The sequence below is a fragment of the Zootoca vivipara genome, chromosome 8 (genome assembly GCF_965207765.1).
Source record: "Zootoca vivipara chromosome 8, rZooViv2.hap1.1, whole genome shotgun sequence".
Lineage (NCBI taxonomy): Eukaryota > Metazoa > Chordata > Lepidosauria > Squamata > Lacertidae > Zootoca > Zootoca vivipara.
The window spans coordinates 24514972-24538171 of record NC_142591.1 but is presented as its reverse complement, the minus strand read 5'-3'; the positions used below and the strand labels follow the sequence as shown (position 1 = coordinate 24538171).

The following is a 23200-nucleotide window of genomic DNA, read 5'->3' as shown; positions in this document are numbered from 1 at the left end:
GTAATATTGAATACAACAATGGAGGAGGCAGACAAATGTGCCAATACCAAGGAGAGATAGAGTCACCAGACAGCGAAGAAAGAAACCCCACAAAAACAAGCGCTGTGTCTTTCAGCAGCCGCTAAATGACCTAGTGAGATAAAAGAAGTCTTGATTGTGGTACTCCATACCTGGCTCTTTTCAGATTAACGTTACTGTACTGGGAATGTTAGTTTACGGTAGAATTCGCTGGAGTCTGAAGTAGTGCAATTGCAAAGCAATTTGTGGCTGAGGTAATTCACAACTGCTTCCCTTCACAGCAGCTTTACAAAGAAAGCCAGATATACCAAATTAAGCCGCGGGCTTGTTTTGTATCCCAGCAAACCACTATACAGTCCAACTTTTTTTTTTAAAAAAAATATATGTTTGTGCAAGGCTCAGGCCGCAACCTAATTAGCTTGCAGGGGATTTCCTCCACTGCCACTTTATCTTATGCATTGTTTACTATGAAGTAAAATCCACTGGGTTCAATAGGGCTTACTCCCGGAAGTAGTGCATAGGAATGCAGCCTTAAGAGTTAAAACTGCAAAAAGGGCTCAGCACCATGCCCATTAAGCATCCTTTTCTCCATTGCAAAAAAGGGAGGGAAGACCTTCATTTTGTTGGCAGTCCAGCTTGTAATGTACAGTTGGGTCACATTCACAAGCAACCTATAGTTGTCTGCAGATGGCCCGAGGTTCTACCGCAAGTGCATGGAACATCCTGTCAATGCAGAAATTGCACACATGTTCTGGAGTTTAATAACACATGACCACAAGAACTGATTAACAACGTACAAATTACCCAACAAGCGACTCACTGATATTTTCAGGAACTGTTATGTTGTTCACCTTTTATTACCTGAAAATTCCACCATTGTCAAAAGCTTCCACATGATAGCAACTGCTTTCAAACAGAAGGGGGTTTGGGCAGGGCAGCGATAAAAGAAAACTGGAGAATTCAAAGCTCAAAATCTTCCCTCCACTCCTAATTTCTGTACAGCTGATTCCTCGATGGATTTATGGATGCAGCTTACTTCCTTCTGAGTCAAGGTCTTTTCCAAGTGGCGGTAAGTGATCTCGTAACAATGGCTGGTCCTTTTTGTCCTAGGAAACAAAAACCAGATGTTGGAGAGTTATACGTCAACTAAAAATATATAGAGAAAGAGGACACCCTCACAGTTACTTCCTGCTTTTTCTTGTCTTGTTGTTAGTTACATATGTCAGTACAACAGGTGGAGCCACTTCCTTTTGTAATGCATAATTCACTTAGATCATAGGTTGGCAACGTCCGGCCCATGGGCTGGATGCGGCCCACGGAGGCCATTTATCCAGCCCACGGACCGCCCATGAACCAAGACGCCCACTCGGCAAGTCCCCCGCGCACTGCACTAAACTGGCACGGCACGGCGACTCACTGAGCGGCGCCAGAAATCGCATCGCATGGGCAGCGCGGGTGTTGGAAATCACTTCTGTGCATGTCCGGTGCATGTCCAGCCCATGGTCGATCGTCTTTGGGAATGATCTGGCCCACGGCCAGAAAACATTGCCGACGCCTGACTTAGATGGAAGAGAAACCAGCAAAATCTGTTTCGTAGCCCCACTTGTTTCTCATGCCTGTTCAACTTTTAACATTCTTTCCCATCTTGAAACCTCGTACCAGTGGTTATGTGCCCCTCTGCTGAGGTGCCAGAGGGAAGTCAATTTTAAAATCATCAGCGGGGGAGGGGGACCGCGACTGCACCTTGGGATCTTCTGCCTGCTGTGAAATATCTAAAAAGAAGAAGGGGGTCAGGAAGAGGAGGAGGTGAAGAAAACTCTAGCAGCCAAAGAGGCATATGTGAGATTCCCACTGATGATTAAACCAATGATATACCTCAAGCAAGTGAACCAATCCACATTCCCCGGGGCACAAGGGAACCACACACACACACATTCAAAGGAGACAGGATTCGGACAAAGAGAGTGAGTATTATTTTACTCTGTAAAACACCATGTACATTGATGGTGGCAGGTAAATCAAAAATAACCCTTCATGCATGTGATGAAGTGCTCTCTGGTCCACAAAGCTTATGCCACAATAAATCTGTTAGACTTTATGGTGCCACAAGGCTCTCTCCTGAATTTGATGTATGAGTCTTATTCTCAGTGAGTGAGTGAGTGTTTGTGTGTGTGTATGCGTATTTATTACCCACCCCGGGACCTTAGGACAAAGGGCAGGTATCAAGCAAGCAAGCAAGCAAGCAAGCAAACAAACAAACACTACTGCGGACTGCACTTCCTGTCAACCAGGTTTCTTTACAAGCACTTCCTGGGGTTGGAAGAGAAAAGCATGTGGGCTTGTAGTGCATATGCACAGGCAAGCTAGAACAGAGGCAACTTTTCTGTCAACCCAGCTACCCACAACTTCTCTTTTAAAGAGGACAAAAACAGGCAGCTTTAAAAAAAGGAAAGAGCTATGCACCACGTAGGTGGTTGAAGACTGCACCAATTGGTGGATCCTTTACCTGGAAACGTTGAAAGCCACTACTGCAGAGAACACAGTTTGCAACACTGTCAAGAGCCGAAATACCCAGCCAGAAAAACTCTTGAGCCTGCAGTTCTGCTAGGTCAACAAATGCTAAGGATTAACACTGAGTAAGGAGGACATTATTTACCCAAACTGCACCTTCTGACAACTCCATCCCGTCTGCAATCACACAACCTCTTTCTCCTTTCATTAAGCTTTAATTGATCTTAGCGTCAAAACATACTCAGCCACAGCCTGAGGCTTTTGGGTAATGAAACACAGTAAATACAGTGGAGAGCCACACAAGGGACGATGGGGAGAAACATAGCGCAGATATATTGATGGATTCTCATGCCAAAAGGAGCATAAATAAAAACACCTCTCAGCAAATAAAATGGCTGAAACAAAAGACATTGTCTTGTGTAATAGTAGCAGGAATGATTGCATGATCAGCATTCCATGTATGTGGACAGCAATATCTACAGCTGACGTTCATATGAACATAGGAGGCTGAGAGCTAAACCAGATTAAAAACATGCTTGCCTCTTTCATATGTGTGCATTTTAAAATAACATTTGTGTGTGCGGAGGGGTGTGTGTGATCTGGATCTGGATCAGGACCATGACCTGGGCAAATGGGGTTTAATTCGTCCACCTACCCGCACAGCTTTCCTGCTGAAAATCTCCCTCCAGAAGGCTGCCATTTACAAGGGGTATTGTGGACGGATGTGACAAGAGTGAAAGGGTGACTATCCTCAGGTGCTCATGAGGTCACAGTTTCCTTTATTGCAGGCATGTCCAACTTGAAGTTGACTATGATCCACAATGCAATATAAAAACTGGCGCCCAGGGTGGGCGGGCGCTGGCTGCTTTCCCCAACATGGCAGGGGTGGAAGCAAGGAGGGAGGGCACACAGTGACGGGGAAGGGGTGGGCACATGCAGCGTCAAAACAGCCACAACGTCTCCAGTGGAGGGCGGGTGGCGATCAACCAAAATTCATTGCAGAACCTACCCATCAATCGTGATCGACGTGTTGGACATGTCTGCCCTATTGCAATGAGTTGGTAGAAGCAGAAAATGGGTCTTCTTAGCAGTGGCCCCAAAGTTCTGAATTCTATTCTGAGTGAGATCTGGCAAGCACTATCCCTCAGCATTTTCAAATGGTCCTTACAGACCCATCTTTTTATAATAGCCTTTAGGGGCTAATTTACTAACTGGGCTTTAGATGTTGATGTGGTCATTACTGCTTTGACGAAGCATTGCTGTCATATTATTGTAATATTGGTTTGAAAGAAAATCTATGTCTACGCATTTTCAGTGGCTTTTAACATTGTATTTTACGCGTATTAGTACATACACAGTTCGTAAATACGCACTCTGGGAGGCATCCTCGCTCTTCCCCTAAAAGTGATCTATAAGTTAAATAAACAAAAGAAAGAAAGAAAGAAAGAAAGAAAGAAAGAAAGAAAGAAAGAAAGAAAGAAAGAAAGAAATAAATCTCAATTCCGCTTCCTATCCCCAACCCTGCTATTTGAAAAGAAGAGGAGAAAACCAGAGAGACAAAGAGTGTTTTTCACATCAAATCCAGTTTGGCCCTTATGCAGGCCATTAGTCATTCCATTTACCTCAGATATTACCTCTTTATTATTTATTTATTTAGTCAGTTCATTTACCTCAGTATTACTTCATTTGTTTATTTAGTCAGTCCATTTACCTCAGCATTTCCTCTTTATTTATTTAGTCAGTTCATTTACCTCAGTATTACGTCATTTGTTTGTTTGTTTGTTTATAGCCAACCTTTTACTCTAAGTGGCTCAGGATGGTGCATGTTCCCCTCCCCCCTTCCTCATTTAATCCCCAAAACAACCCTGTGGGGCAGACTAGGCTTAGAGATTGTGACTGACTGACTGGTCCAAGGTCACTTTGGGAGCTTCAATGGCTGAGTGGGGATTTGAACTCTAGTCTCCTTGGTCACAAGTCGACGATCTAACCATTTATACCATTTAAAACGTATATTTTATTCTTGTAAAAGCTGTCTTAGTTGTGCTTTCCGAGCTGGTCTTTGACCGTAATAAAACTACGAATTACGAACCATTTATACCACACTGCTCACACACTGAAGACTGCTACACTCAATTAGTTCTGCAACAATTATAGGGCTCTCCGTTCATACAAGAGAGGCTAGGAAAATATTGCAAAGTGATTAGAGCTGACAAACAATGGCTATTTCCTCTCTGCGTTATGCTCTCGAAACCACCACATGTAACAGAGTGCAGATGATTACTCTAAGCCATGCTATAAATTTCAGAGCTGACCATTATTGCCCTTGGCTCCAAGCCAGCTCATGGCAAGATGGCTGAAGCTTGCGTGGCATTGCACTATCAATGGGAATATTATTTAAACCCACACCCCACCAATATACGTGCGTGAACCAGCGTAGACTTAAGACCTACTCCTCTTGCTTTTTTAAGGGGCAAAAGTATGGGGGTGGAACTATATACAGCACCCAGATGGCATGGGATGAAGTGTGTGCCTCAAGCCAGAAAGGCTAATGCTTTGAGTCAGGTGTCCAAAAACGGGCACAGGAAAAAGCAGAGAGCATCAAAGAATGGGGAAGAATTACGTAGCAATGGAGTGGGAAGGTACAGGGCAGCAAGGGAACTGTTGCTTCACCAGCAGGGCACCAGTAAGTGAAGCTTGAGATGGTAGACACACAGCCCAGCACTACTGGGCATAGCTGTCAAGTTCTCCCTTTTTTAAAGTGAAATTCCCTTATGCTGAATAAGCTTCCTCGCGAGAAAAGGGAAAACTTGACAGCTATGACTATTGGAAGTTTGGACTGCAAGAGATTGAAACTGAGGTTTTCATCCTTTTGCAAGCTCTTGACATTTTTGAAAGACCACACCACCAATGTTGTTGGGCTGTGTGTCTACTGGTTCTGGTGTTAGTCTAGCACACCTTTGGGCTGAGAGTGGGATTTGGCCTTGAAATATTACTCTGCTTCAAATGCTTATAAAAAAACAGTGGAAGCAGCTTCTCGATTTCACTCTAGAGGTGCCAATGGACTCTGCAGCCTGTGTTGCTTTTAACCCTGGGGCGCTCATATGCTCTTTCTGACGCCTGATGTGAAATTCTCCTTCTCACATTCTGGACCTGCGAAGTTAGCTGGTGTCTGGCTTGTGCTGCTTTTAGTAGGAATGCCTGGGATTGCTTGCAAGTGGTCCGACAGACTGCCTGTCAAGCATGCAGTCATGACAAGGTAACTTCCAACTTAACCTCTAATGCTCTGACTCTGCTAAGCAACCACACACAGGGCTTAAAGTCTCCTGGATTTAAAATTAGGCAAGAACAGCTGACATCCTTCATACTGATGGGTGGTAACCTCAGTGCTCCTTCCAAGAGTAGACAGGTGACGAGGAAACAGGCCTAGTAAGGGGACAGTGGCTGGCAGGACCTTTAAAAGCGTGCATTAAAAACTTGGTATAGAAGAGTAAGACGTATAGACCTCACTGAAAAGCTTACACACAAGGCAGGAGGAATAAAACATAAGGACTCTTTTGCTAGAGACTAATGGAGCTTGATTCCACATCTGAAAGTGGAAACCAGTCCCTAGAGATTATACTGGCATATAGACCTCATGATAACCGATTTTCGTACACTGTATATTCCTATTTATAGAAAGGCCGGCCATTATTGTGTGGGAATTGCTATTGGAAGGGTGAAGATATCTCCAGAGTGGGGTGCTGTAATGTTGTTGTTGTTTGTTGTTGTTGTTGTTGTTGATGATGATGATTTTGATTATGTTACACAGCTGTAAAATGAGGGGGGGGGGAATTAGAAGCAGCAGCAGCAACAACAACCACAAGGCCGGAGACAGATTTTCAGTCCTGTGAGTTGAAGATAATATAGAAAAGAGGAGTAAACTCATACCACTTTAGCCCTGGCAAACAGTTTTGTAGGTTTGGATCATAATTTCAAAAACTTGCAATGCTATTTGATCAGAGGCAACAGGATAGTAGAAAAACCATAGTAAGTGGAATATCTCTCTCAAACCACTTCCAATTCTCTTTAAAAAAACTACAATGTGCATCCAGCCTTAATTGTATTATTACAACCTTGTGTGCTGGAAGAATAGACAGAAGCAGGTAGATTATACTATGCCAAAAAATGTCACTTTGCTAAAATACCATCTGTATGCTCTAGAGGAGAGATGCTTAGCTGCACAGACCTTTTCTCAGAAAGTCTGCCACAACAATGCAGCCATCTGCTGGCCTCGGTCACCGAGGCTTTTTGTCTGAAACATTTCCAAGAAAACAGGAACCCAAAGATTTGGGAATCTTCAGCCAACACGAAACGAAGAAGGTATCCATGACACTGAGACGAAAACACATCATCCATTTGAACACATATAAGAATCTGAAACTATGCCAGAAATGAACTCAACTCCTTATCAAGTTTACCAAATTATAATGTAGCTGAAGGAAGGCCTAAAGAAGGATGTATTGGAAAACCACCCCAGGGATTTTGAGTTCTGATTGTTAATGGTGTTTGGACCTGTGCTAGTAAGTTTTGCCCCACATAAAATGTGTTAACCAGTAGACCAGTTTATTCCTGTAAATAGCAGGTGCACCGCTTTGCCCCCACAACTACGGTAGAGTGAATGTTGGGATGGGGATGGGGGAATCCATAGCTTCCCATACAGAATGGTGACCTTGAGTTTCACAGACTTAAGAAAGGAAAAGGTTTGCAAGAACTGGAATGCGGTGTATTATCAGCCACTTAATAATGCAGAATATGCAGGAGTCTGAAGTTCAAGCATATGACCTCTCTCCACTTCAAACCTTCAGCTACAGTAGCTTTAGGGTGGTAGTAGCCATTCAGGTCAGGGCAATGACATGCAAGGAAAGGGCTAGTAGACCCTCTTTTCCTACCAGCAAATCCTAACTGGATGGTTCTACCACATCTCTCCCTGGTTCTATGCTGTTTTATATTTTATATTTAGATGTTTAATCGTTGTATTTAACTTCTGTTATTGGGTGGCATATAATTGTTAGAAGCATGTAAATGAATAAACATGTAGCTTGGTCCAGAGACAACTAAGAAGTGGGGGGAATTAGACTCTTTGGCTGAGTCAAAATGAAAGACTAAGAGAAACACTTACCAGGGTACTCTACACTACGACATTTTGTTGCAGACCTCATTCATCTTTACTGGATTTTTTTTATTTATTAAAAAAATCCAACAGAGCAGTCTCAGCATTCTTCCTTCAGGAGGGAATTTCATAATGTGTGTGCCACAATTGAAGAGCACCCATCCATTTTTTAACCAGGCAGAGTTAGGGCAGGTGTCAGGGTCCTTTAAATTCACATAAGTTTGAGAGATTAGTCCTTGTTATTTTCAATAAAGTCTTTGGATCCCTTGGTAACAAAGGCACCTTTTTTTAAAGTCTGGAGAACTACCTGCTATCACCCAAGAACCCTACAAAATTAAAGCATTCTTTATAATTCACTGGACACCAACAACCTTCTATAAGTAGTTTCTTTTCATTTACATCTCTACAAAATGAGAGGGCTGGAATCTGTATGGGGGATAAAGTGATTTATTTATTTTTTAAGAGAAGTGTGATACCTTTTTCAGTCCTTATTACTAATAAATCAAACCAGAAAGTTATTAATAATCAGGAGGAACTCTCCCCCCCCCAATTACATGTTAATACTAAAGGCTACAAAAAGTATTACTAAAAATAAGATTACTGCCAGATTAAAAATGTATTCAAATAATAAACTAAAAAGAGAATTTATAAAAGAATTTAAAACAGATTGGAAGGAAGCAAGGCCAAATCAGAGCGGCAGCAGGTGTCTAGACATTCCCCTTTAATGTTTACATCCATTCACTAGGTTAATATCCAGGGAGCTCACCTTAAAACTGTTCAGTGTGAGAAAACAGGCTAAATATCGGCCCATGCAAACAATGCAAATATCTTTTCCTCTCATGATCAAACACTGTAACCATGGTTGCAACAAAAATAGACAATGAGATGCGATGTTTTTAACAAAACTGAGATAAATAAGGAAACACTTAAGGCGAAATTAGAGGAGAAGAACACGGCCAAAAACGGCAAAACTGTGTCGCATTCTCCCTTCTCTCCCCTTTAACATGTAGTAATAGAAATATGGAAAACAGCATCATCATGTTGTGCATTTCTACACTTCCCCGCTGTGGCAGTGGGCTGGGGAAACAGGTATTGTGGTGATGTCATCTCACACCTAACTGTAACTGAAAGTTACTGTGGGGTCTCAAAGCGGAGTTTGACAGAATGGTAGGGTTTTCGATTTTAGCCACACACCCTCATGTTTCTTGTCACATCTGAAGAAGAGGAAGAAGAAGAAAATACCCAAATTCTACATGGAACGCTCTCCGAAGTTTGCAAACAAATTAAGGAAAGCATGCAACAATCCACTTTTTCATTTAGCACAATATATGAACTTCATTTTACCTAATTTATTCTTGCAAGGAGTGGAATGGTGGATAAAAGTGGAGGCAGGGAAAGTTATGGAGATTGGCATTAGAGAAGCCTCTAGCCTGGCCCATTAGTTAGACTCACGACTCTGGCTTAGTTCTATGTGGTATTATTGCTTCACTGTATCTGGCTATTGTTAATTGTTGCTCACATAGTTATTCCTTTATTAGGTGCGTTTTTCTAAAGGAAAAAAATGTTTAGGGGTACAGTCATACCTCGGTTTACGTTTGCTGTGGTTTGCGACCGATCAGTTTGCGACCGCCGCAGACCCGGAAGTGCTTACATTCGGGTTCCGCAGTGCGCGTATGCGCAGAAGTGCTCTATCAGCGCTTCGTGCACAAGAAGCTCTCCGTTTACGACCGCCTGGGGAGCGACCGGCTCCCCGGAACCAATTGAGGTCCTAAATGGAGGTACCACTGTACTGTCATTTTGACTCAAGAAAATCACCATTTTATACTTCAAATCGGGGGAAATAAATACAGTAAATGGAAAAAGTACAAAGTTTCACAAAATGTTTAGGAATATGTGTACCCTTGTGTCTGCCCCCCCCCCCCCCCGGAAAAAAGCACTGCCTTTATTTATTGAATTTCTATCTTGCTCCTGCTCCCAAAGGAGCCCAGGGTGTCAAACAACAAGTGAGAAAACATCTTTAAAAGGCTTGTTGAAAGAGGAAAGTCATTAGTAGGTGTCAAAAAGGGATCAGAGATGGCACCTGTCTAATATTCAAGGGGAAAGTATTGCAAAGAGTCAGTTCCACAGCCCAGAAGGCCCAACTGGAAGAGACAACACACAGCTGCAGGTATCAGAAGGTCCTAGGGTTGCAGTGTACCATTGCAGTAGTCCTTGTTAGGATTGTCCTACCCTGGTAGAGACACATGCCCAATTGGCATGTTCTCTCCCTCCTGGTCGATTGTTCGGGAGCTTCAAAAGCTTTCTTCAGCCAGAACATCACAGTGACTGATACCAAGAAGCATTGGCACACTTAGGATCCTGCAGAGTATTGGCAGTTTGCGTAACACAACTCAGTAGCACAGCATTGCACAGCATTTTGGCTAATCTACTTTTATTTACAACTTTTATTTACATATAATACACTCGGAACATTCTGACTTAGCTCCTTCCTCTTTCTCATCAGGCAGCAAAGAGAGAAAGAACAAAGGACAATAGTCCCACTTCATGGAACACGGTGACATAAAACATCCTGTCTCCATCACTTCCCACACTGTGGAATGAAAACATACACCATCATGTGATAGAAGGCAATCCCATGACTGCAAGCATGGAGCAAGACTCCTAACAGTCCTTGCCCCTGAGCCTGCACTCACATTTGCTGGTATTGTAGCTCACAGATCAGACACTAAGGCCGCAATCCTGAACACCCCTTGCAGGCTGCTTATGAATGAGTGACTTCTAGCCCAACTTCATAGGTAGCATTTACAGAAGCCCATCTCCACTGATCTCTGAATGAGCTGAAGAATTCTCCTCTGTGCAGGGAATTAATGTTGCCCATGGGAGAAGACATAATTAGCAGAGTGAACAGAACAATCTTGTTCAAACGGGTTAAATTCTAAGCAATTTTAAATTATCAAAAGATTAGGGGGAAAGCAGAAGGTGACAGAAGAAGGAAGAGAGATTCAGTAGATTTTTTTTTAAAAAAACACTTTGGCTTTTAAATGATAATCTTAGGGCTGTTTTGAACTTTTAAGAGCCCATGTGACCGCTATAATTGCATGAGCAGAGACATGTGGAAGGAGAGAACTCATGCATTTCCCCTGAGCAAAGATTTTCTTTGAGTAACCCAGGCGCCCCAAAGTTTCTGCTAAGATTCTGCAAAAGTTTCTGCCTGCCATGTTAATCGATTCAAAGAGACACTCATCTCTGTCAATGCCCTCTTCGCATTTCCAAGCCAGCTTACTCTTGTGAAAGTAGCAGGACAACAGGAGCAGTCAAGGCTCCCTAGGAAAAGTCTGACAATGACTACAAACCTAGCCAAGTCCAACCTTCAGAGTGAGTTTGCACTCAGCTTGTCATAAACTCCCAAACTGAGGGCATCTGTATTCTGAACCCCCACAATCACAAAATGTGTCACCATCACTATTTACAAGCTGAATACAACCATGTAAAATTGTCATGCTTTTATACCATGCAGTAGCAAGAGCTTAACATGTGACAGCCCTCAGTATACTGACATTAGCAGAAAGCAGGAACATATTCATGGATTGCAAGTTTCCTCCTTGATTTTGGGGGAAACAAAGTGGAACTTCCGCCATAGAAAACAGAATCCCAGCTGTTTCAACAGCTTTCAACTGACTAGTGGCCTTGATCAAGGCCCCAGTCCTCAGAAAAAAAGAAAGAAAGAAAGAAAGAAAGAAAGAAAGAAAGAAAGAAAGAAAGAAAGAAAGAAAGAAAGAAAGAAAGAACCCAATGACACACAATGTAAGCAAAGTTATATATTTGATTGAGTCAACTTCTGGTGGTAAGCACATGCAAAAGTTCTAGTTCACAAGAGTTCTTTGTAAGGAACAAAAGTTCTGCAAATTGATTTCTAAGTAGATATCTATGAAATCCTGCCCTCTCACCTTTCTGCAGCACCCATCCTTGTGAAGAAAAGGGAACTTAATTGGATCATAGAATTGTAGAGAACCTGCAACCTTGGCATTATCACCACCATGCTCTAGCCAACTGAGCTATCTAGCTGAGACAAAGTAGATCAGCCTTCCTCAACCTTGTGCCCTCCAGATGTGTTGGACTCCACCATCCCTGACCACTAGCCATGCTAGCTGGGACTAATGGAAGATGAACTCCAAAACATCTGAAGGGCATCAGGTTCAGAAAGGCTAGACTAGATAGCTGTACTAGACAGATGGGCACATGCACACGAAAATCATTTTGTGGGGCTCAGCTAAATGAGGCTCTATATGTTCTCGACTCTTTCAAATCCAATTTTCAAAGATTTTCAGAAAAACGAAATTACAATTACATATAGGAATGAACTTTCATCTACTGCAGCTCCTTTGACATTTACAAGGAATCTAAGCTTACAAAAGGCAGTGTGAACTACTCACGACTATGTCTCTGTTTTGCATCTAAGAGGGGCCTTGCAGAGATTATGGGAACAAGCTGGTATTTTGACAAAGATATATTGTTCCCCAATGAGAACATGGAAACTGGAAAACTACAAAAACATGTTTTTTGGGGGAAAGCACCACATTTTAAAAATATTATACGGTAGTTCATTTCCTTGGAATAAACAAACTAATGAGCTAGAAGGCTTTCAGGAGCAGTGAAACTACTAGAACATTTGCAAAGCTAAGCGGGCTCTAGTATGGTTTCAAATTGCATGGGAAACCATGTGTTGAGATTCTTGCATTGCAGGGGGTTGGACTAGATGACCCTTGGGGTTCCTGCCAACTCTACAATTCTATTATTCTTACACCTGTGATTGCACTGTTAAAGTATTCTTGTACTTTTTTATAAAAAAACTGGGATTTTAATACTTGATTAAATACTTCACTGGAGAAAGGGTGCATTCTGGGAGATTAGAGGAAACAGTAGGAATGGGCCAGATCCACCTGTGAATGTAATAAAAGCATCTGGCTCCTTTCCATTTTTTAATGAATAAAAAAGCAAATAAAACACACACACACTTCCCAGTGACAAAACACTGCAAATGATATTTTGGAAAAATGGAAACCCTCCACAAGAGAAGTGCTGGATCAGAAGACATCTGGATCTCCTGCAACGTATGTGAACAACTGTTTTTCTACCGAATGGAAACATAATCTGTGAATGCACTATGTGTTGTGGTGGCTGGGGTCTAAACTAGGAACTATTAAGCTACCCAAAGCTAGGTGTGTGCTCAGCTCATAGAGTGCTATTCAGATAGCACCTTGGCTTTCTACTCTTGCCTGGTCAACACCAGACCCTGACTGTAGGAACTCTGAGCTGAAGACCTCAACTGTCAATGGCTATCCATGGCCCAGACACCATAACCCTTTTTACAAAGCAATTCCACACACAGCATTCCCATGTGGAAGGGGAGGTGGGACTGCGGAAATCATAACAGTAACTGCAAGGCCGGATCTCATTCACCTCTCCATAGGCTTTTATCCTACACAGAATTGTAGTGTGAAACCTGTTCAAGTGTTAATCAAAGTGAAATTCTTTTCTTTATTATTATTTTTTAAATTTAGTGTGAAAAACATATTAGGAAGCTCAATCGATCAAACCTTTATGGCAGTCCACATGAGAACTTTGCAGAGTCTTATATTTCCCCATGTGTAAACAGTGTGGTGTAGTGGTTAAGAGTGGTAGACTCGTAATCTGGGGAACCGGGTTCGCGTCTCCGCTCCTCCACATGCAGCTGCTGGGTGACCTTGGTCTAGCCACACTTCTCTGAGGTCTCTCAGCCCCACCCACCTCACAGGGTGTCTGTTGTGGGGGAGGAGGGGAAAGGAGATTGTTAGCCGCTTTGAGACTCCTTCGGGTAGTGATAAAGCGGGATATCAAATCCAAACTCTTCTCTTCTTCTAGGAAACTAGCAGGACCTGCAGCAAGATTCCCAGTCTCCCAGTTTTCCATTATCACCCACCCACACCCTCTAGCACTTAATATCCACACCCACTGAGAATGGTTAGTCTTCAGTGAACTGCTTTGGGAGGGTTCCCCCTTGCTTCCCCCCCCCATAAATATCATTTGTACTTCCGCAAACCTTGTGGTTCCCTCAGTCTGCTGATACCTCGTGTGTGTGTGTGTGTGTGTGTGTGTGTGTGTTCTAGCTACAACAGTAGTGACACTGGGTTGTTATTAGAGCATACTGTACAAGAGGTAATCTATGTGAAGGACAATCTTTGTATGACACTTTTTCAAAGCTGCTGAAAGCAGCACCCATGTATAAAATAATTATTTCTGTTTTCAAAATAATCTTTCACAAAGGACATTCTTCTTAATCACTCCAACTTTTTAATAATAATAATAATAATAATAATAATAATAATAATAATAATAGTATTTATTACCCCTTTTTCACAAGAAGGTCACAGGGTAGGTTGCAGCAATACAAATTAAAGCACTGAGAACAATTTAAAACAAATTATAATTACAACAGAGTGGGTCGTAAGAATATGCATCTCTAGTGTCAATGGCCAGTAAAAGACTGGAGGTGGAAGAGAGCAGGAGGGGAAAAAAAGATAAACTTTCAAAAATAACCTACTACAATCTTCATCCATCTTTTCTAGACAGAGTACATGACTGCCTTTTAGAAAACATGTAACTCTTGAATGCATAATCACTTGAAGCATGGCCTGTTTTAAAAATTTGCCCTAAACTCAATAGTTTGTTGAATCATTATAATATAAATACAAAAAAAAATCTATGTTCTGAGAAACAGCGACCTTTTTCTGTCCTGCAGTTCCAAACAAAGGACACTGTACCAGATATATACAGATTTCTGAGAACAAAATAAATAGAATTTAAATTAAAAAGCGTGCAACAATGGAATGCCCATTATATTTACAGTTTAATTAAATAATTCTTGAGATTTTGACTTATGAGACTTAAAAGTTTAGCGCTGATGAGGAGAGGATGGAGTAGATGTACTGCAAATAAGGTTCTTTGAAAAGACACATCTGTTCTGACACTTCCACTGAGCCACAAAACGGCTGGAGAAGCAGAACATCAGACACTCGATATAAATCACTGATCTTTCACCTCTTAGGACACTTTCCCATTCAAACTGTGCCTGCAAATGAGTTCCAAGCTTAATATAAAGAGAACTTAAATTAGAAATCCACCACCACCGGCATAATTCATTTCAAGGCAATGGCCTAGCTTACATCCCAAGGTTGTGTTGGTCTGGCAACTCTATTATAATCTTTCACCCAGCGAAAGAGGTGCTTAGTGACAATATGCTACAGTTATACCTACAGTTTCCTGTCGATCCATGGAAAAAGATAACGTGTTATTCCTCCCTTCTGCTCCCACACATTTCCTCTACATATTTGGACATTGTTTGGAGCCAGGACACTTGGCCACTGTGTTGGCCAAGAACTTGTCAATCTAGCACAAAGTGCCTAATATATGCTTATGTTCAGCCGGAGCACAGTTCCGGCACCTCTCAGGTGGGCGCCATTGCGGGCCAGTGCTCCCCCTGCCCACTCCTTGCCTTTACGCACTTCTGAGAAGCCCAAAATGAACATTTCAAGTCAAAATGGAAGCTGGCCAGCATGTGTGAGTCTACACCTTTTTTAGATCTATGACACCACCTAGCTCCTAGCTACAATTGTTCAAGCTACAGGGCAGGGCCAATTCGTATTTCCTTTTCTTCAATCCATCTCCCATGTAGCAGCAGCGGGCTTTAAGCTTTCCAGACAGGCCTCTACCGTTGCACATATGTGTGTTTATGTGAGGGCCCTTCTGAGCTGCCCTAGCCATTTGCCTAAATCTAAGAGAACAAGGGAAGCATGCGTGCATTTATTTGACCAGTATCAAAACCAAGGGCGACCCTTGCAGGTTTAGCACCTTTGCAGGTGGTGAGTGCAGCTGTTGTCTAATAGGCATCTGTTTAAGGCTGCCCCGTCGCCTAGCAACTTGCTGTAACAACTTCATGATGAGTCCAGGAACTTATTTTTTATGGGGGGGGGGGGAAGCACTGCTTATTGTGTAGCCTGTCTGCCTCTTTTCTGTTTCTTTTAAAATCAGGACAACTTGCTGGAACCAGGATTCCACAACTGTAGCAAGCCAGTTGATACAGCATGAGACTCCGAAAATTCTGGGCCATGGGTTCGAGGAGCTCCATGTTAGGCAAAAGATTCCTGCATTGCAGGGGTTGGACTAGATGACCCTTGTGGTCCCTTCCAACTCTACAATTTGATGATTCTATATCCTAGCTTCAATAGATGAAAGCAGTGTGTTCATTCCTCCCAGTAAGAAGTGTTAAACGAATGATCTCTGCTTCTCTGTAAGTGATTGCAAGAGGGACTTCCCTAGAGAGGTGCACGTAGTTTTGGCCTCTCTTAACTGGAGTCCAGTTCTAAAGAAGTAATTCCACTCTAGAAAGCAGAATTTTAAGTGCCGTCACTGGACATGATGCTCATTTTGAGCCAGGGCGGGGGGAGTGAGGTGGCACGGGAAGGGAACAAATTGTTGTACAGAGTTAAATGATCTTCAGATAAATAAGTACACGCCTTTATTTGAGGTTATAGGAACTACCATGGGTTTACTTATTAAATGCCCCCAAATTAAATATTTAAGGATATTCTGACTTCAACAGGACTAGGCAGGCTTAATTCCAAGGAGCCTGGCTTAACTGTTTTATAGAACAGGCTGTGCACCAGTCATTTAAAGTATGACTTCAAAAATACACAGCTGGAGCTGCTATAGGCAACTCTGGTTTATTTCGAGAAATTCATTGTAGGGCTTGTCAAGAATGCCAGGCTGAGTGGAAAGATTACTGAGGTGCAGAAGGGGGAAAAACATTCTTGTTTTTATTTTAGCAGCAGGCAATACAAGGCTGATCTCATGGAATTTGCTAATCCAGGATCAGTGAAGCAGCATATTTTCATTTCGTGGAATGGAGAAGAGGGATTTGCTTGTCAGGTGTTTCTCCAGAAACATTTGCTTGTGAGAGTGCAGGGAGGCAGGAAAGTCCCCGACATTATTTTTGGGAGAAGGTGGTCCCCTGAAGGTTGCTGGCATCTGTTCTGATGGGTTGCTCTGGAGATTTACCTGCCATTGCTTTGCCAGATGAGGAGGCTGTGTAGCTAAGCACAGCACTATCTTCTGGCAACAGGAGCTGCACCATGAGGGGTGGAAACCACCAACAAAAATAGGAAAAGCAACTGCTGAACAAATGGATACATTTTCTAATTTTACAGATACCTAAAGATCTTCCCTCTACTGGCTTACACATTTATTTATTTATTTATTTATTTATTTATTTATTTATTTATGCATGTATCGTGCATGCAAGCATGTGTGTATTCACACATTGCTCCTACAGTAGCAAATGGCACTTCTGTGCCTTCTCATGAGGCCAAATACTGAGACCTTCTGTCCTATTCCATAACTATCAACCTTAGTTATTCTGATTATTGAATCAGCTACTTTAAATACCGTATTGGCCCGAATATAATCTGCACTCCCCCCCTCAAAATTCCAACCATGAAAAGTTAAAGTGCAGCTTATATTCATGACTTTACGGCTCCCCCTCCCCCTAGGAAGCAGCCCAGGAGCGTGGGGCAACAGCGCCCAGCCTGCCTGCCACTCCTGAGCCACCAGAAAGAAGAGGGAAGGGGGGGAGGCTACCAGCAAAGCAGCATGGCTCTCCCCCTGGAAGTAGCCTGGGTATTGCCTTTTTTTCTCCCCTACCCCTTCAATTCTAAAGGTGTGGCTTATTTGTGGACAAATAATGGTATTGGATCTCCTCCTGCCCCTGCATATTGATTGCACCTGTGATAGAACTGGCTCCAATAATTTGGCATGAAGCTGCACCACTGCAGATGTGGATCCATGCATTCATTAACAGCATGAAAAGTCTCTACATGGTGTCTTCCCTCTCCTATTCTACATCATGTGACCCCAGGAAGCATTTGCATGGGGACAAGAGGTGGGTATGGAAGAGGGGAGGCTTGTTTCATCCCTCTCACCTAAATATCCTCAGTATACATAGATTTATTTCACCACACAGAGGCTGAGAAACACATATCTGCTGAGATTACCTGGTGTAAAGAGCAGCAAAGGGAAGTTAGGTGTTGCAGCACCACGGAGAGTTCCAAGTGAGCCACTCACTCCAAAAAGAGGCTAGAGGTGGACTGAGGCCTTTTGAGCCTCTTCCTCCAGCCTATTCCTCATAGGCACCAGCCCCCTTGTGTGAACTGCAGCTCTTAAAGGGCTGAAGACAGGTATTTCTTTGATAATCCCTGGCCTTTGGCCTGTGTGCTTCCTGCGCCATTGGACAGGCAAGGTAGATTAGTTCCTCAGGACCAGAGGAAGGTGCCCATGAGGGTCCCGGTTCTATAGGATCTGGTTTAGGGTATTCCTGCCCACCAGCATCTGATTTAGAAGCTCCCTGGTCAACATCAGACTCTGTGTTTTGATTGCTGATAGAGTCTGGAGTCATGACAGAATCCAGAGGTTCCAGGAAACCATCATCATTATTAGCCAGCAATAGATCTCCCCTATATAAATCCATCTAACCATGAGTCTAAATTGCACAGACTCATACCATGTCCAGCCAAGGAATTAACAGAATCTGGCCTATAATGTAGCAAGGAGGAGCAATTAGCTTCCCCAAAAAGCATCCACAACACATCTCTTTAGGGAGGTCTGCCTCACATGTCGAGGAGCCGTGTATAGACCAAGTTGTTAGCACTCTCTCATACCAAGTTAACAAGAGTTCAAAACACTCCACATATCAAATAACTATATTCTGTCAGAGTATCACCTAACTAATGGATTTTAAAAAAATTCCTTTGATTATGCTTTTTTTTAAAAATTCTCCAATATCTTCAGTGAACACCTTGAATTCAAATAGTGCTTGCAAGTTCTTACTGGATAATTAAACCTTCATTTCCTCGTCGCTGTGGACAAAAAGAAATTGCTAATTTAAGCCTTTTCCCAAAAAGATAACAGTTTGCACTAATGTGCCCAGGCTCCTTGCAAATGGGAAAAACTTAAAAGGTCAAATTCTACTGTAACTTCAAAAGGAAACACACATATACCTAGTAGCATATCGCAACCTTTACATTGCAAACTAGCTGATCTCTTCCAAAGTTCTCATTCAGCATTTACAAAGTACAATGTGTGCTGTTGTTTTTTAAAAAATAGTTTTTGGGTAACTAATAATTATGTTGCCACCCAATCTCTGTGCACATTAAGCTGCTAAAATGATCCTTTCCAACTCTATCATCCTATGTAGGTGGTGTTGGTTGCAGTTGTGTACTTGTAATGTAGAATGTTGTTTTCAATTGCACATGCGGCATGAGTTTATTCAAGTCATGAGGCTTGGTTTCCAGATCCTTGATCACCTTAGTTGCCCTCCTCTGCACATATTCCAGCTTGTCAATGTATTTCCTAAATTGTGGTGCCTAGAACTGGACACGGTATTCCAGGTGTGGCCAGTTGAGGAGTTGTATCGTCAAAATGCATCATGGAAATGAGGCAGGGATAGTGTTGGGTGGGGGCTGAAGGGGGCTGAGCTCTGTGACTTTTGTTATGGGTCCTATATGTCTTGACCATTTTTCTTCTCCCACTTTTTAAATCCATTTTTTAAAACCCCTTTGCTTGCAGGGCATGCTGCCAAGCTCAGTCACTCATGGCCATGATCTGCCCAGAGGCAAGCTTGTGTCATTGGCTTGTTCCTCGAGCATTTTAAGACCCTAGCAACACCACTTTAATAAGTACCTAGGTATGCCTTCTAGACCAAGCAACTTTCACAAGCAGCAAACCACACAGCACACCAGAGACATTACTAGAAATGTGTATACATGCAATTCCTGCATGTAGCCACACTGGAGAATTATTTGAATCAAACATGATTAAGAAGGAAATAATGCTACATAATCAATCACTATACATAAGTGCCTTGAAAAGCTATGATGTGGATGTCAGGGACCTACCGGATTTCGTATTATTATTCTGCATTAACACAATAGTCATTTGCCTTTGTTTACCCCACAGGAAATTTTCTACTCTGTCATAAATTACAGAAGATCAACTAAGGTTGGCTTTTTCTTTTTGGAGGGTAGGACAAGTCGGAAGATTGATCCCCCCCCCCGTCCCATTCTGAATACAGTATACACCTTATTCCATTAAAGGCCCTTCTAAGCTACGTTTCAGAAAAATGGTGCTACAGGCATCTGCAGAAGGAATGAACAAGAGACGAGGAACAAGCTTTCCAGACAAATAGCATCTATGATTCTAAAGTCTCTGTGTTAGTCATCAGTCAAAAATGTTCTCACGACAAATCACACAGTTGTTTCCCCCTCCTAAAGTTATTGAAATGCAAACATAGGAAATGGTGCTTTTTATGTCTGGTATATGTGGAACTAAAAATGGGATTCCCCTTCTTTCAGAAGAAAATGGCAGTTCTTGAAATGCATATTGGAAGTTACATGAAAATGTTTTCGAGGGATGGTTAATGCCTGCTGTTTGTCTGCTTGACAGATAACCCATTTTGTTTTCTAGTACTGCAGAAAGAGAGTAATTCAAAAACAATCCTTGATTTATCCTGCTACATTAAAAAAGAGGGGAAAGATACTTCCAAAACCGTGGCGTAATTTGAACTGTGCCTGTCCAAATGACACATACCGTGGCTTTAAATGTGGCTGGTAGGTTAATGAGTGGGGCAGCTTGATGGTCCCACACGTCACCAGTCCTGAAAGTGCTGCACTGGCTACCACTGAGTTGCTGGACGCAAGAGAAGTGAAGCCTTCTGGGTAGTGGTGCCCTCCCTGTGGAACGCCCTCCCATCAGGTGTCAAACAGATAATCAGCTACAAAACTTTCCAAAGGGATCTGAAAGCAGCCCTGTATCAGGAAGTTTTTAATATTTGCTGTTTTACTGTGTTTTTATTATGTTTGAAACCACCCAGAGTGGCTGGAGTGACCCAGTCTGATGAGCATAAGTAATTTATTATTTATTTATTTATTTATTATTATTATAATTATAATTATTATTATAATTATTATTATTATATTAATGATGTCATGCAATTATTGTGCTGGTCAGTGACTGTAATAAAGATTACTACTTATTAGTAGTAGCAGTAGTAGTAGTAGTTTGGGATCCAAATACCAAAAAGAGCATCTCCCCCAATATTAACCATCTCAAGTCATATAGTGGGCAAAAGCCAATTCTAATCCCGCCACTGACCTTCTTTTTCTCAAGCTTGATGTTCTGCCCAGTTTCAACTCCCCCCACTGCCTCTGGCCCCCTGGATCCTGATTTGCCTTTCTCTGGCACTCAGCCTTGCCCAACTTAGAATCACGGAATCACAGAGTTGGAAGGGACCACGAGGGTCTGGTCCAACCCCCTGCAATGCAGGAATATTTGGCCCAATGTGGGGCTCAAACCCATGACCTTGAGATTAAGAGTTTAATGCTCTATCAACTGAGCTATACCTTGGATGGCAATCTTTCTTCTATCCATCTCCTGGACCAGGGGCCAGCTTCCCTGGGTTTGGGGACTTAACAAGCCTGGAGTAGACCCCTGGCTGCTAAAATGAGATGTCTCTTTTGCCTAACAGTCTCTGTGCATCTGCAAAGTACCTCTGCATCACTACTGATCAGCAGAAACCAAGGCATTAGTGTATTGACATTATTAAGAAATGCTCCAATGCTTCAGAACCTAAGCAGACATAAAAAAACACAGGTATCTGAAGAAGTGTGCATGCACACGAAAGCTCATACCAAAATAAAAACTTAGTTGGTCTTTAAGGTGCTACTGAAGGAATTTTTTTATAAAAAAACACAGACAGCTAATTAACAGATGGGCAAAAGATTTAAACGTAAAGCAAGGCAGTTTCTAATTTGCGTCTATTCAACCTGCATTCCCATATAGCACATCCCAAACTCCTAAACACAACCCACAGGTGTATGTATTTATTTGCTCATATTCCCTTTTCGAGTTTTGGACATCCATTCTAGTTTCACCTTAGTCCTGGCATGGCCAACATTCAGGTGGATGGGAGTTGCGGTCCAACAGGATAGGGTGGGCCACAGGCCATCTCTGCTTCAGCATAAATAAGTAAATCCCAGTATCTTGCTTCAAAGTAATTGAAGGAACTTCTATTCCCATGGAGGCAGTGAGAGATTTTACTTTCTTGGGCTCCTTGATCACTGCAGATGGTGACAGCAGTCACGAAATTAAAAGACGCCTGCTTCTTGGGAGAAAAGCAATGACAAACCTAGACAGCATCTTAAAAAGCAGAGACATCACCTTGCCTACAAAGGTCCGTATAGTTAAAGCTATGGTTTTCCCAGTAGTGATGTATGGAAGTCAGAGCTGGACCATAAAGAAGGCTGATCGCCGAAGAATTGATGCTTTTGAATTATGGTGCTGGAGGAGACTCTTGAGAGTCCCATGGACTGCAAGAGGATCAAACCTATCCATTCTGAAGGAAATCGGCCCTGAGTGCTCACTGGAAGGACAGATCCTGAAGCTGAGGCTCCAATACTTTGGCCACCTCATGAGAAGAGAAGACTCCCTGGAAAAGACCCTGATGTTGGGAAAGATTGAGGGCACTAGGAGAATGGGACGACAGAGGATGAGATGGTTGGACAGTGTTCTCGAAGCTACGAACATGAGTTTGACCAAACTGCGGGAGGCAGTGCAAGACAGGAGTGCCTGGCGTGCTATGGTCCATGGGGTCACGAAGAGTCGGACACGACTAAACGACTAAACAACAACAACTATTCCCATATGCCCATGCACTAAAGTTATGATCCCAGAAGCTTCTCTGGTATCTGCTTCTCCTAGCTCAGGTGAGGCTGGTAATAGCCGGAAGGATGCATGTTTTTGCCTATGGCACCCCATTCATGGAAGCCACTCTTTGGGGAAACTCGCCTGTCACCTACGCTAATGTCTTTTCACTACCAGGCAAATACCTTTTTTATTTTCCCAGGCTTTCACCACCTGAACTGACTGTTTCATCCTGCTGTTTTATTTATTGGTATTGTTCTAGTGTGTTTTTTTGTTTTGTTTTTACAATTGTGCTGTTCTCGTCACCCTTGCATTTTCCTGCGAGCTGCCTTGGTAATTATTTATTGAAGGGTAGTATACAAATTGGGGGGCTAAAACAGATTATTGATATCTGCATTCCTACTACTAGGCTGTCCATTAAAAGATGAAATGTTGACATCTCTATGACACAAATGCTATGGGGGTGGGAATCATAGTGTTATTTATGTCTTGCCATGTTTACCATTCCCTGGGGCCCTGTTAAAAGTGTATTTGTTCTGCTTGCTTCTGTTTCTTCCTGTTCATATAAAAAAAAAAGTTTTTAGCATCTGTCCTTGAGTCTCCTCATCTCACACTGTCATTTTTTTTTAGAATTTGAATTCCTTCTCTCTACACCTGCTGATCTGTGAATTTACTCTTAATTCAAATACTGCACCTTCATCTTTCGTTTTAGTTACCCTCGTAGTACAGAATGAA

The 23200-nt window shown here is 42.4% G+C and overlaps 1 protein-coding gene across 8 annotated transcripts in view; it reads right to left on the bottom strand.

Annotated features, from left to right (window-relative positions):
- Positions 1-841: 841 nt before the first annotated feature.
- The window catches only part of FARS2 (phenylalanyl-tRNA synthetase 2, mitochondrial), a 201033-nt gene continuing 178674 nt past the window's right edge, over positions 842-23200 (bottom strand). For 5 of the 8 annotated variants that reach the window (XM_035126401.3, XM_088675144.1, XM_035126402.3 and 2 more), the window contains one exon: positions 842-1124. In XM_035126401.3, the coding sequence (XP_034982292.1) occupies positions 986-1124 (139 nt within the window). In that variant the 3' untranslated portion in view covers positions 842-985. Of the gene's footprint in view, positions 1125-21701; positions 21883-23200 lie in introns of those variants that run through there. The other 3 variants (XM_088675140.1, XM_088675139.1, XM_088675141.1) reach the window with 1 other exon arrangement.